This window comes from Hyposmocoma kahamanoa, unplaced genomic scaffold, assembly GCF_003589595.1.
Source record: "Hyposmocoma kahamanoa isolate Upper Pololo Valley unplaced genomic scaffold, ASM358959v1 220, whole genome shotgun sequence".
NCBI classification, from domain to species: Eukaryota; Metazoa; Arthropoda; class Insecta; order Lepidoptera; family Cosmopterigidae; genus Hyposmocoma; species Hyposmocoma kahamanoa.
The window spans coordinates 4,150,698-4,164,526 of NW_020653740.1; the positions used below are offsets into that span (position 1 = coordinate 4,150,698).

Here is a 13,829-nt window from a genome sequence, read left to right on the forward strand (position 1 = left end):
GCGTTTTACGAACTCTCGTTTGCATCGCTGCTAAATGTCGTCGTATGTAACCACTCCCATAATTACGAAAATCTAAGAACTCGATAATGAGTGTACTTTCTAAGCATGCAGAAATATTAAAAAATTAGTAGACAGTCTTAATAAAATATTGTGATTCCTTTGACATTTGCTTGTCTCTTCTGTTGATTTTTATAGACTATATGTATCGAGTAAGTGGAAAATCCTTGAATTTTAAATCTGAATACGCGGCAATGGAAAACGAAGTTTTGCGTGTTATGTAGATTATCAATATTCAAGGAAAACGTGTTGGTCGAACAGTAATACAATAGTAACATATTACATACAGAAAATAATATTATTACTAAAGGTTTGTAAGACATTGATGATTTTGACCCCCATGGATCCATGTCAGCGGAAAAAAAAATAGGGATACTTTTTTTATAATATCAATACATGACACAATAGTGTTATTTAGGCAGGTCAGTCTCAGGGAGAGTCCCCACATAACCCCTGAGTCTCCCTGGGCTCAGGGGTATCCATAAAGATTTCCCCCCGTCAAAAAAAAAAAAAAAAGGTCATGATCAAGATTTTTGTGTACAATAAATGGAATAATCTTTATTTACCTATGTAAATACATAATACTTTCTTATAATAGATATGTAAATTACTTATTCTTAAACATTTCACAACACACAAGTTATTCGTTTAAATAAATCTATAAAACGTAACATCTATTTGTTAAGTGTGTCAGCTGTCAAACATAAATGACATTGTAGAATGTGTAAAAAAATTTATATTAGAAAGGCAGGGGATCTACACTAAACGGAAAAACAGAAAAAAAATGGTAGACCACGACCAGAAAAAAAGTTTGGGTATCTCTATAATAGATAGACAAATATAATAGATTAAAGATCAATATCACGCAGCAGGGTTAACAAACTTCTCGCTTTCTACACGTAATAATCGATCAGTAAATGTGAAAACGCAAAAAAAAAGTTATATTATACAAGCCCGACGCTACAGGCATTAAATTACATACGTATTCCATGCAAGTGAACAATAATTTTAATACATTGTTAGTAGATGGGTTAATAAACTGGTTTCATCCCCTCATTTATCGTCCTTAAAGGTGGAATATTTTCTTCAAATTTGAATGGGACTACTTACTGCTGATGGACCTCTTTTCCAACAAAAACAGAATCATCGAAATCGGTTCACAAACATCGGAGTAATCGCGTAAAATAAACAAATACGCACTTCCCATTAATGTTCTTGATAGTAAATGATTAGTAATTTTCAAAATGAGCACTTAAATAGTTAAGTAGCACTATTATTAATATTATATATACCTGCACTTGCAGGTATTATAGTACGAAATATGTATTTATCTAAGTAATTATACAGTTTTAATAATTTAATGTTCTAGATATTGTTTTTTTTTTATTACATAATTTTTGTTTTGTTGTGCACGTAAACCCGTTATTGTAATTATTGTCTCCTGTATTTAGGTCTGCAGGAAAGACATTTTTGTTAGAGATAAGAAGTACTTTCTGGCCAGTGTTTTCCTCGTTAATAAATGTGTATTTGGTATAAATGATTAAATAAATAAATAAAAAAATAAAAATCGACTTGAAAACCTGCTCCTTTTTTGTAGTCGGTAAATAAAAAATAGATTCATTTCATTTCTAATAGTAAATTAATAGTAATACTGTTTAATGGAGTCACATGTGATCATACGTCAAAAGTCCTTTTACAACATGAAAATTGTAAAAATAAAATAAAACTACATATAAAACATACATGTAACGAATTATGTACATGAGAAATTTTATGACTCTCCAATTCAAAAGCATAAAAAGTCGTCAACAATTTCGTTAGTAGAATCTTTAATTTAAACACCTTTCCTCAAAAGTTGGTAATTTTGCAGATGTGACCTTACTCCAAGGGTGTGATATTATGGTCCTGACGACATAGACAAGTGATTGCACAATTGTGTCAGAATTCTACTGTTTTCTACTACCAACGGTATGATTAACAATAACGTGCAATACAACCACACCAACCTAGTCTCAAATTAGGGAATTGCCTGTACTAACCAGAACCAATTTAGAAACGTTTAGAGTTGTCTTATCGGGTTCTCCTTAGAGCCCACAGTGCAAACCGTTGGGCCACAATCGAATTAATTCTCAGGTTTAATTCTGTGGCTCTAGTGAAAAGGCAAAAATCATATACAATACAATTGAGGCCTAATTTTTAAAGGAAAAATAAGTATGTCATAAGCTCGAACAAATTATATTTTTACATTGACGTAAATTAAATGACCATTGCTCTTAACACAATAATAACATAATGATGTAGAAGGAAAGTCTAAACACAAATATGCAAAACCATTCAGAAAAACCAAACTGTTCATTTTGCATATTGCAGCGTATCACTTTTAACATCACACAAATATTTCTTTGTAACACACAGACCGGCCCATTTAACGGAACGCTAGTCAAATTCGCAAAATTACTACTGAATTAACTTATTTTATTTCACTGATTTGTTTTAATTTCTTACTAATACAGGCTTATATCGAGTGGAGGTTTATTTTGCGTTCTTGTAAATTACGTTATTTGAATTTTTTATATATTTATTAGAGTTTGATTTAATCAATGTAAAACCGTTGCAATTATTAAATTATCAGCTGATTCCGTTTGGTCACTAATTCTAAAATAATACCGTTTGTTTAATGTTAATGTCTGTTAATTTATATTATTTTTAATAAAAATTAATAAGATTAGTCGATGTACAGAAGATGTTAAATTAAATGCTACTTTAACTCTAATTCTAATTTAATTAAATATAAACATTACAAATTTTTTTTGTTCCGTTAAATGTGCTGATGTGTATTTGAGGTTGAAAATAATTTTCTAAAAATTGCAATAATGTTTTCGCATTTTGTAAATTTGCCACGATGTTACGTCTCACAATGCTAATTATTTCCCCGTCCCGAGCAGTATATCGCATAACAGAATGTATATAATTAGCAATAATTTTGTAAGAGAGTTAGTCTTAAAATACATTAACAGACATTCCTTTCTACATTTTTTAAGTAATAAAACGCAAAAATATTCTATTTAGAATCGCCATCCATAACGCTATGCAATGTGATTGTAATTATGGTCTAACTACAATAGTCGCTAATGCAAGAAAGTAAATACGTCAGTCACTTGTATACTTATTGACTGACAAATGAATTTTTTAATTGCATATAAGTTTACTGGTAATCCAGTGATACAAGGTCTTGCCAGTTATTGTGTTTACAATGCCACAAATATCAAAATCACATATGTTCAACAAAGATCTACCTACCTACTACCTCCGTGGCCGAACGGTCACCATACCGAACTGCCACATAGGGGTCCCAGGTTCGATTCCCGAGCCGGGAGAAATATTTGTATGGCCTACATTTATTTGTCTCGTGAGTTTGGGTGTAATTTATGGTTGTCTATGTGGGTGTCCATGGCATCCGCGATACAGGGTTTCCCTAGAGGGGTGCCGTGAGTGTGTGCGCGTTATGAGTGTGTTAGTTATTAGCTACTTTTATTTGCATTCACAGTGACGAGACTAAGAGTATGACTTTATCCTTAATCCAAAAATTCGAAAGTAACAACTCTCTTTGTTACCTTTCCACGCCGAAAACTCTGACCAGCAGCTTGATTTTGATTGCCTCTCACGATCGGAAACTGGGTCTTTTCCGATTCGAGGCGTAATTGCGATTCACAACAGGCCGATCGAAAACTTTTGACATTTCTAATCAGAACAATAGTTGATTTAATTAATAGATTAGAAAGATATAGTAGGAATCAGGTTCATCTTCTCGCTCAGAAACCCATCTGATTCCGAAACTACCCGATCGGATCGATTTCGGTTTGAATCAAAATCAGCACGCGGACGACATAGCCTACGCAGACGAAGTCGCGGGCACCAGTTAGTACTTAATAATTTATTGCATTCTCAAAAGTGTACAATGTAACAGGTGGACACAACAACAAATAAGATCTTTAAAAACTAAACGAAAATTCAACTTACGCACGACGACAAAATTATTAAATCTCAAATAAAACTATTTTAACACTATATCGGTGAAACGTCCTATTACTGGTTTGTTTTTCGTTTTACTAGTTATATAGTTTATAATTTAATGCTCATTAACATAATGTGTGTCTATCGGTGAGGACCTATAAATTGGCTCCCCATTATCATTTCAGTTTTTACTCTATAAGGCAGCCATTGGTCTTGCAATAAGTTAAAATGAAATAAAATACTGCATATTTTGAAGGATCAATAAATATTTACACATTCTATTGCAAAAAGTAATAAAAAATACAGTATAAGTATTTATGCCCAGTATTTATGTTGGTCTATTATATATACTATGTATATAAATTATAATTAATAGGAATATATTTGTTTATCATTTCAATATTCGTTCATACTGTACTAACTTTTATTTACTTTTTTTTTTAATGTGATTATCAATGGTCAGAAAATGGTGTTCCAAATGAGTAGATCTATGTATACAAGGAGTGATATGAAGTGGGTAACCATCAAATGTTAATTTATTACTTTTTTCGAACAAGATTTCCGGAAATACTTATACTGGATTGCAGGATAATAAAAGTATCTATCTATAGTACCCGCATTAGTTAAAACAAGCTATTGCTTGTAACCAATGATCTTGTCAAAGTTAGTTACCTACAGCACTTTTTTAACATGGCGCCACCAATTACTTTAAAATCCAACTTCAGCTTCCTAGGTTAGTGGTTTTATCTTATGATGCAGAATAACTACTTCTGGAAATCCGGAACTTGATCAAGTAATTAATATTTCGTAGTCCTAACCACTCTATGTCACTCTTTGTATCTATACATTTATCTACTCATTTGGAACACTTTTAGTACTTCTGGTAACCGCTAGATGCGCTGCACAGCTTGCTATACAAAATTTACAAATATTTGTCGCGGTCGTTAGAGAATACAAAGGTCAAGTTATTGTAGAGGTACTGTTTGATTCCAAGTTTCTGGTACTAACCTGTTGACAAGTGATAAAGAGCGCGCTCCACACGAAAATGCCCGCAATGACCTGCGCTGCGCGGGTCTGCAGGAACACCGGCTCGGACATCTCATGAATTATGTTTTCCATAGCGTTGGCTAGCTTCTGCGCCGTAACGTTTACTGTCACTGTTGACGTCATTCTGTAACAACATAAAATAACAAAATTAAGGTACTGGATTATTATCGCTGTTTCATTGCTAGGGCTAACCCATCTTCAATTAGTGGCGGTTGTGGCTCATAATTCGAAGACGAGCAAATGAATATAGCCAAATGACTATGACTGTAGGCAGTTTGAAGACTTGAAATAAAAAAATACTACATGCTACTTGGGATTAATTTATCCCCAAAGTTACAAACAAAATGTGTATTACAAGAATAAAAATAAAGAATCAACTTTAGGCCTATCATATCATGTACATCCAACCTAGATCTAATATCTAAATAATACTATTGTTTTCAATCAGCCTTAGCCAGCACAATGAGAAGAAAACAATAACAGTCCAATTGCAAACTATAAATAACAATTCAATATGCCTCTTATACAGAGCTGCTATGATGAAATCCAATGATGGATTTTCTCACATTTATAATTACGTATTTTTATATTCCACCTACGAGTATTCCACAATTGAATTTTCTGTATTGAATATTGAATCTCATTATTTCATCCATTCTCGTCCGTCATGCGAGATTGTTGACAAACGTGAATCTATTTAGAATGAAATTTCATATACATTTTTAATATCTTACGTGGAAAGCATACTTTGACGTTTTTTGTTTTTATTGAACCTCTCTTTTAAGATAATAACACATTAGATTACCTAAGAGTTTTGCTACATTTGTCTGATTGTTCAACGCTGCGTTCATCTTATCCACCGAATTTTCCAATACTATAACATCCCATACATAAGAATAAGTTATTTAGTGTAGGAGTGGTGGCAAAGTTGGCCCACAATTGCTAATATTCCTAAAGATTTGGAAATAATATGTATGTTTATATATGTATTGCTAGAACTGCGAATATTATAATCTCACTTTTCAGTACTCTGTAAGTACTAAAAACCCAACCTCAAAAGTCTTTCATCCCCTAGTTTGCCACCGTTGGAGGTGGAATATTTTCTTCAAATTTAAATGGGACCACATCTGAGGCAAAAAATGTGTAATCTTTTCTATTCTTAGACAAGAATGCTGGGAACAATGTTGATAAATACAACAATCATGACCCAGGAGTAACATTACAAACGGCTCCTGTTATTTTTATTGTGTTTTAAATAGTAAAATAGTTAGGGCTATTCTATACAATTTAGGACAATTTTTAACACCTGGCTTATCTTGCTTAGTGAGTATTTCATATACTGTGAAGATAAGATAAATGTTCTAATGAATAGTATTGCAGTCGCGTTCTATCCAACAATAAGGGGCATTCAAATTACGACATACATTTAAATTATACACAATACATTGTTGATAAGTCTAGATTGTTTCATAGACAATGTAATTCTTGTTTATAGAAAACTAAAATTATTTTCATTACCGTTACTATTTACACTTAAATTATGGACAAATCAACGCCATCGCCCATGCACCTTAAATAAAGGCAGAAGGTCGCTTAAGGCCATGAAACTCGTGTGACGTGATTCAATGTAATGTAATTATTTTCAATTAGGCACTGAAGCCACTAACAGAATTATGAAAACATAAACACCTATTCCATGTTCATATACATACATATAAATACACCTTTTCTTATGTAAATTGAATAGTAATGCACAGTCATTATCAAATTATTTGAAGCAAAACCTAACTCCTATTAAAAGTAATGCTGTTATTGTTTTTACAGGTTATATCAGTACTTGCATATTGATCATTAAAATTCATAGTACGAAATTATATTTGGTTCCTCTGAAAAATACCATTAAAGTATTCAATGCAGTTAACACACTTTCTACTATGGCACTTTTCACTATGGCCAGTATATGTAGGTACCTGACATGTCAACCACCACATCAGCTAATCAGTCCACCACTAAACAATCTGACATAATCTTAAATGGTTTATTTTTAATAATAAGGCAGCAAATGTAAACAACATAACCAATAATGGAGAGGATGTAGGTTACATTTCTCTGTATCTAATCTCCAATTGGAGGGGATGTGGGTTATATTTTTCTGTATCTAATGGAGCAATAAACATATTTGACGTCATTCCACTTATGCCATTCTTTCATGAGGGGCGCGAAATTCATTAAAATATTTGAAAACATCTCTAGAATTACCCTGTTCAAACTAAATCACGTTATAGTGGCATAAGAGAAATAATCAAAAAGGTGTGATATTTTATTGTATACCCTTTAAGACTTTCTAGTTTCATTTGAAAGATTAAACAGCTGTAAAATATAAGAAATATAAACAAAAATACATTGATAAGAAATCCGAAAGTTATAAACATTCAATTATGATTTAAGAACTAGTAGGTTGAATTAATTGCCAAATGGTATTCATACATACATATATATATATATATTATATATATATATATATATATATATAGATATCTATCCATCAGAATTCAACTTATAACAGTCCATGTTCAGGTAGGTATATGTTAAGACGAGTCTATTCTAAAATTTAAATAATGATATAATTATGTAGAAAAACAAGTCTTTGGACAATTTTTTAATACCATTAGGACTAGCTCGACAGGGCGCGAGTAGCGCGAAAGCGAGATAAAGCGCGAGATACAGCTATTCTCGCATAGATCTCGCGGTTTATGTCGTTCTCGCACAAGTTGGACACCTTGTCGTGCTAGCCCTACAGATATACTGTTATACCTGGTTGAACAGAATGGCACGATATTTCTGTTTATTTAAACGTAAATTAATATTTATTTAACTTTAATGCAATAAACAGAAGAGCGCTGCTTTTACCATAACTGCCACCGTGCCGAACGATGATGCTGTAGGGCTAGCACACAAGTCGCGACATGCGCGAGAGCGACATAAAGCACGAGATATCTATGCGAGAATAGCAGTATCTCGCGCTTTATCTCGCTCTCGCGCTAGTCGCGCTCTATGGTGCTAGCCCTACGGGTCTGCCACGCAGAGCTCCCGGGTGCAATTCCCGGGCCGGGAAACACATTTGGGCCAAACAAATGCATTTGTTTCTTTCGTGACTTTGAATGTCATTTGTTGTTGTCTTTGTGAGTGTCCAGGGCACCCGCAATACAGGGTTTCCCTAGTGCGGGGTTATGAGTGTGTGCGTTATTATTATATGGACAAGATCCTGCTCTTCAACTTACAAGAGTACCTATGTTTATTGTTTTCTCAAGAATATTAGATAACTAAAGCATCATAATAGTCTCGGTAAATGATTCACTTTTTTAAAACAAAAATGTTATCCAATATCTGAGAAATTAAACAATTACTAAAATTCTTATGAAGTAAACAAATTATTTAATTACATATCGAGTTCTTAGGTTTTCGCGATTGTTACACATAGGAATGAAAATATCTTTCGGGTTTTAAATCGCGTATATTTGTCTTTTCAAACAAACCGACGTTTCGGGCCCTTTACAGGTCCCATGGTCACGGTTGACACGGAAAACGTCGGTTTGTTTGAAAAAACAAACATACGCGATTTAAATCCGGAAAAATAGTTTCATTTCCTATTTAATTACACTTTAGTAATGAAAGAAGTACACTAAAGTGTAATTAAGTAGTTAGATAGTAAATAATGCAACAGAAATAAACTATACTAGAAAAAGTATAACATTAATAACATTAACGATGTTCTCAGTACTGTATTATAAAAATTCCTAAAAATCCCACGCACAAGTTCTTATCACGCAAAAAACAAAAATGTCGCTGTTGGATTATCAAAATCGTAAACACATGTAAAATATCCCAAACATTTACTGTACCAAATCCATACACAAAATAGACACTACGACGTTGGTGACATTGTAGATACCAGCCTGTTATACCTTACTTTACCAGGTCTTAAAATAGGAATTACTACTATTGGTTCTAATCATCTCCTTGTTGCATCAACATCAAAATTGAACAATGATTCAAACATTATTAACAAAAATCGTAAGCTGATGAAGACATAATAAGACGCCTAATACGTAAGACTGTATCGTCATTGTTATCACCAACTGTGTAAACATAACTGGTATTTCCAACAAATTGCTGAATATGAGCATTGTGGCCTTTCATTGGAAATAATTTTAATAGAATATTGATCCATTCACATGCAAACTTTTCCAATTTTTTGTAATATTAGACAATGCGCTTAACAAACAAGAAACAATCCCCCAGAAAATCCCACCATAAAGCACCATCTTGTCTGCAGATTGTTACAAATGGACTACAGGGCGTAAATTACCTAAGTTGAATAAGAGGCCAGTTATTCAACTTAGGTAATTATAGAATAGTTTCTAATACCAAAAACTTGTATTAATTCTTTAAAGTCAATTGTAAATATTTGAATGGCAGGATGTACTGAATGCTATGGTGAAAGATGAATGAAAAACACCTTTCAAGCAAGGGGCGTGGGCTCGAATACAGGCTCACAACCCCGAGTTTGCCGGAATTCATGCGCGAAATTTAATTTGAAATGTATCATGGTTTTCGGTGAAGGAAAACATCGTGATGAAACATGCACGCCAAAAAGGCTTCACAACCCTCCGAAAACTTGTGAAATCCCTAATCCGCATTGGGTTAAATCGGCTAAACCCTTAAGGTTCAATATGCAGCGGAACGGAATGGAATGGAAGCGTCAATTTCACCTCGATGCGTGAGAAGACGCGCGAGAGGTCGCTGGAATGCTCGAGCAACGTGCGCCACACTGCGCCTACCTTCGCGCTACTTACCGCGGCTTCGCCAGGCGTCACCCACGGCAGTTGCAGAATTCTCGCGCTTATACGCGCAACGTGATTTTTGGCTCGTATCTAGTTTGTACGTTACACAATTGACCATAAAGTTCATTACGCTATGTACAATATTGTTACAAAAATTTGATTCCATTCCGCCGCAATATAACTTGAAACTGAATGTAGATCCGTGCCCAGCAGTAGGACAGGTTGATAATGTGAAGGCAATGATATAAATAAAAATAAAAAGGCAGGAATGATGTAAATATTTGGTGGCATAACTGCACAGTGGGCACTGTAAGAGGAAATTTAGAGTTTTTATTTCCTGTGAGAGTAATTTAGTTAACATAAATTGGTTCTGGTCTGGGTGTTTTGAAATTGTGTTGTTCTGGTATTCATAGTACAGGGAACTCCTTAGTTTGAGATCATGTTATTTTGAGTGGTTGTCTAGCAAATTATTATTACAATTAATTTTACAGTATATATATTTTACTATATACAGTAATTACTTTACAGGGTCACATTCCATTCATTAAGACAGTTCAGATGACAAGTGTTAGACTCCATCAACTGAACTAGGCTGCAAGTCTGCTAATTTTAAATCACCTCAGTTGTTCGTCGATAGAGTGCCAATGGCAGGATATTGTACGTTTGGTATTCTACTAAAAGTTAAGAGTGTGACTTGTCAGTAGCTAACCATTGACCTACTGTTCAACTGCCCTTGCAATTTTGTGGTAGTCTGCTCTTCAATGGCGAGTCGATGGTGTAGAGTATTAATATTATGTATATTAATTTGAAGACTAAATTGCTGTTAAGTAAGTGAGGTAAAAATTAAGATATGAATAATAATTTCCAATGTAGTTTTAGTAAGGCAACATCAATCATTAGTAATTGAACGAATGAATATGCCATCACTGCCATTCCAATAAGACTCAACCGCCATTGGAACTGGATCTTAACAGAATAACAAATATAATCATAATTGCAATGTAATCTCCATGGAATTACAATGATCAATGGTTTCAAGAAAATTAAAATTGGGTCCCTGACTCTTGTTGTAAATGTGAAGATAAACATTTACAAATTATTGAATCATTGTTGGTGGACATCTCATTTAATGAGACAAAAATTATGATACTTATTGGTCTCCAGACTTAAATAAGTTTGTCAATAGAAAAATCTATGTCATGGCAGTCTTTGAGTAACATACTTAGCCCATCACAGGTACACATACAATTGTTAGAGACACCTGATTGTTGGAGAGACCGTGTGTCTAGGACGAGTGACAGGTTAATACACATAAATGATATGCTGGCATTTATTTTAAAATTAAAATTTCAACATAAGATACTATTAAACGATTATTACTAACTACAGAATTAACTTTGAAATAATTAATTAGGAATAAAACTTACCGTACAAATAAAAAATATTTTTATTTGTACTAGTAATTTTTATTACTAATTATATAAAAAATGACTAGTACAAATAATAGTAGATTGTACAAGTGCATAAAACATGTCATTTTATCCAAAATGAGTATATCCACCCAAGACACAGGCAAGTAAAATAGGTTTTATGAACGAGGTATACACTCTGCTTTTCACTTCGATTGCGAGGAAACTAAACAGCAATATTACAAATAAATGATTATTTAATTAAAATTGAATATAAAATTATTACAATTACACATATTTAATGTGATGGTTTTTTCTTTTATGCACTAGAGCATAAAATCCTATTTTATGCAGCCTACACCCAGCATATACACGAACTTTAAGAGCATGAAAAGTGAAAAAATATTTTTTATTTATACTAGTCATTTTATTCTAGTGAAAATTGTTTATTGAATAATGACAAAACGCAATCTATGTATAAGGTAGCTTTATGTATCAATTGACCTGCTTATTTCTTAATATTATATTTTATGATTAAGGTAGATTCAAGATCATTACTGCAATTTTTTTTTTTAGATTATGTATAAGTATGTCACATTTCTAAATAGTTTTTTCTAAATATAATTATAGACAATTTCTACAAAATTGTGAAATAAGAAGCATTTATAGTTTATTTATTTTACGAAATTTTATATTGTATGGTAGCATAAGACTTAAAATTTCGAGAAATTTTAAAAACAAGCACACTATTGCAGTATCACTCTGTAATTTTTCAACCTTTTCAAAAAAGGCACAAAAATCAATAAACACGACAAATATTACCGATATTAAAATGATGATAGCCTCTAATGATGTTGGCAAGTAGTTAAGATGTTCAATCACCATTTCATTTCACCTACATGTTAATTGGGGCAATGTTGCGAAACTACGGCTAGGCGTACTAAGAACATATCACAACGAACAGGATATTGGTCGAATGAAGGCCTTAAAACACCAAAACAAGAAAGGCGCCAGTTAATTGGAGGTCACACGTCTTGACATTTTCTTGTTTGGGGCACCTGTGAGAAGCAAGACTATTACCACCAGTGAAGGGCTATTGACATTCCCCCAAAACAGTCGTTCCATATGCTTAGAACAAATATTATGATTCATTAATTTCTTATGAATAAGGTTTACCTGTAATTAGGACCACGAACGTCTTCTAAGCTAATGTTTTCCTTTTGTTAACAGATGTCACTCGTAATCAACACTTCACACATATTGTTTGTTCCACTGCGCACACAATACCATTGAATTTCTTCACAGAAACGCTCAAAGAAAATCCTAGTGTGCAACGAAAATAATCACTCGCACTGTGAACAAAACACAAAGCAAAAACAAGTTTCCCTTTGCTTCCTTTCTCGTAATTTTTACTTCATTTTCGATTCGCGAAATCGTGACGTCGTTTGACTACTCACCATCAACAAGATTTCTCTTTTTTTTCTTTAATGTTACCGTAGTAAAAAAAAAGTTAGTAGCAAGCGCCATATGTACGGTGACACAAACTAAAATAATTAAATTTAGTTTGACTTTATGTCACTAATTAGTTTTTTTTTTAATACCAAGTGATGGGACTAACAAGCCGTGCGTCTGGTGGTAAGCAACACATCTATCCATAACAGCTTTAAATTGCAAAAATCTTAAAGGCACTACCACTTGCTCCGTCACCCTGAAGCATAAGTTGATAAGTCCCAAGTGCCTATAATTTCACCAGCACCCTTATACTTCATAACCGAAACGAAGTAACGCTCACATTACAGCTTGGCGGCAGAAATAGATAACCTTATATCTTATCTGCCACCTGGCAGTAACTCTTTCATAAGGAGCTCCATCACTGTTAGATTTATTACATTTAGCGCTACTACATTTCTACCATTTATCATAATTTTAATGAACGAATTTTAGCTATTTGATCGTTTTAAGAATAAAAATAATTAAATATCTACGTCGAAAAGCAAATTAGGAATCTGAACCAGAGTTTTATTATTTGTTTGTTTAGTTTCAGTTTTAGTTGCAACTATAGAAATTATTTCTACATTGATTATTGACAATAACCTTAAACCTTAATTAATCGTTATTCCCGTATCCTAAACTAAAAACCGTTTTTAAATAAAACTTGATGTGAAAAATCTGAGAAAATTATCAAAATCATTTTTTCAGAGTATAATGAACGTAAAGATTTGGGTTTAGGTGACAATGAATGACTCATTGCTAGAAATCTGTCAAAGTGTAGAATGTTTACTTTTATTGATACACGTATTTATCTTTAACGGATTTTTTTTAAAGTTATTCGTTAATTAATAAAATGTCATCATCATCAAGTAAACAAGGCTTCAAAAATAATTAAAGAATTAAATGGTAATATTTTGAAGCGCTTTCGTAACAATTCTGCCATAGACAATCAACAAACTGAAATGAA

At 32.9% G+C, this 13,829-nt stretch overlaps 1 protein-coding gene across 3 annotated transcripts in view; it reads right to left on the reverse strand.

Moving 5' to 3' along the window:
* LOC113227944 (transmembrane protein 184B) overlaps positions 1 to 12,277 on the reverse strand; it is a 31,767-nt gene extending 19,490 nt beyond the window's left edge. For 2 of the 3 annotated variants that reach the window (XR_003310245.1, XM_026461055.1), the window contains exon 1: positions 5,080 to 5,242. Coding sequence is in view for 2 of the 3 variants with exons in the window: in XM_026461055.1 (XP_026316840.1) it covers positions 5,080 to 5,241 (162 nt within the window). In the remaining variant the exon portion in view is untranslated. Of the gene's footprint in view, positions 1 to 5,079; positions 5,243 to 12,270 lie in introns of those variants that run through there. The other variant, XM_026461054.1, reaches the window with a different exon arrangement.
* Between the last annotated feature and the right edge of the window lie 1,552 nt (positions 12,278 to 13,829).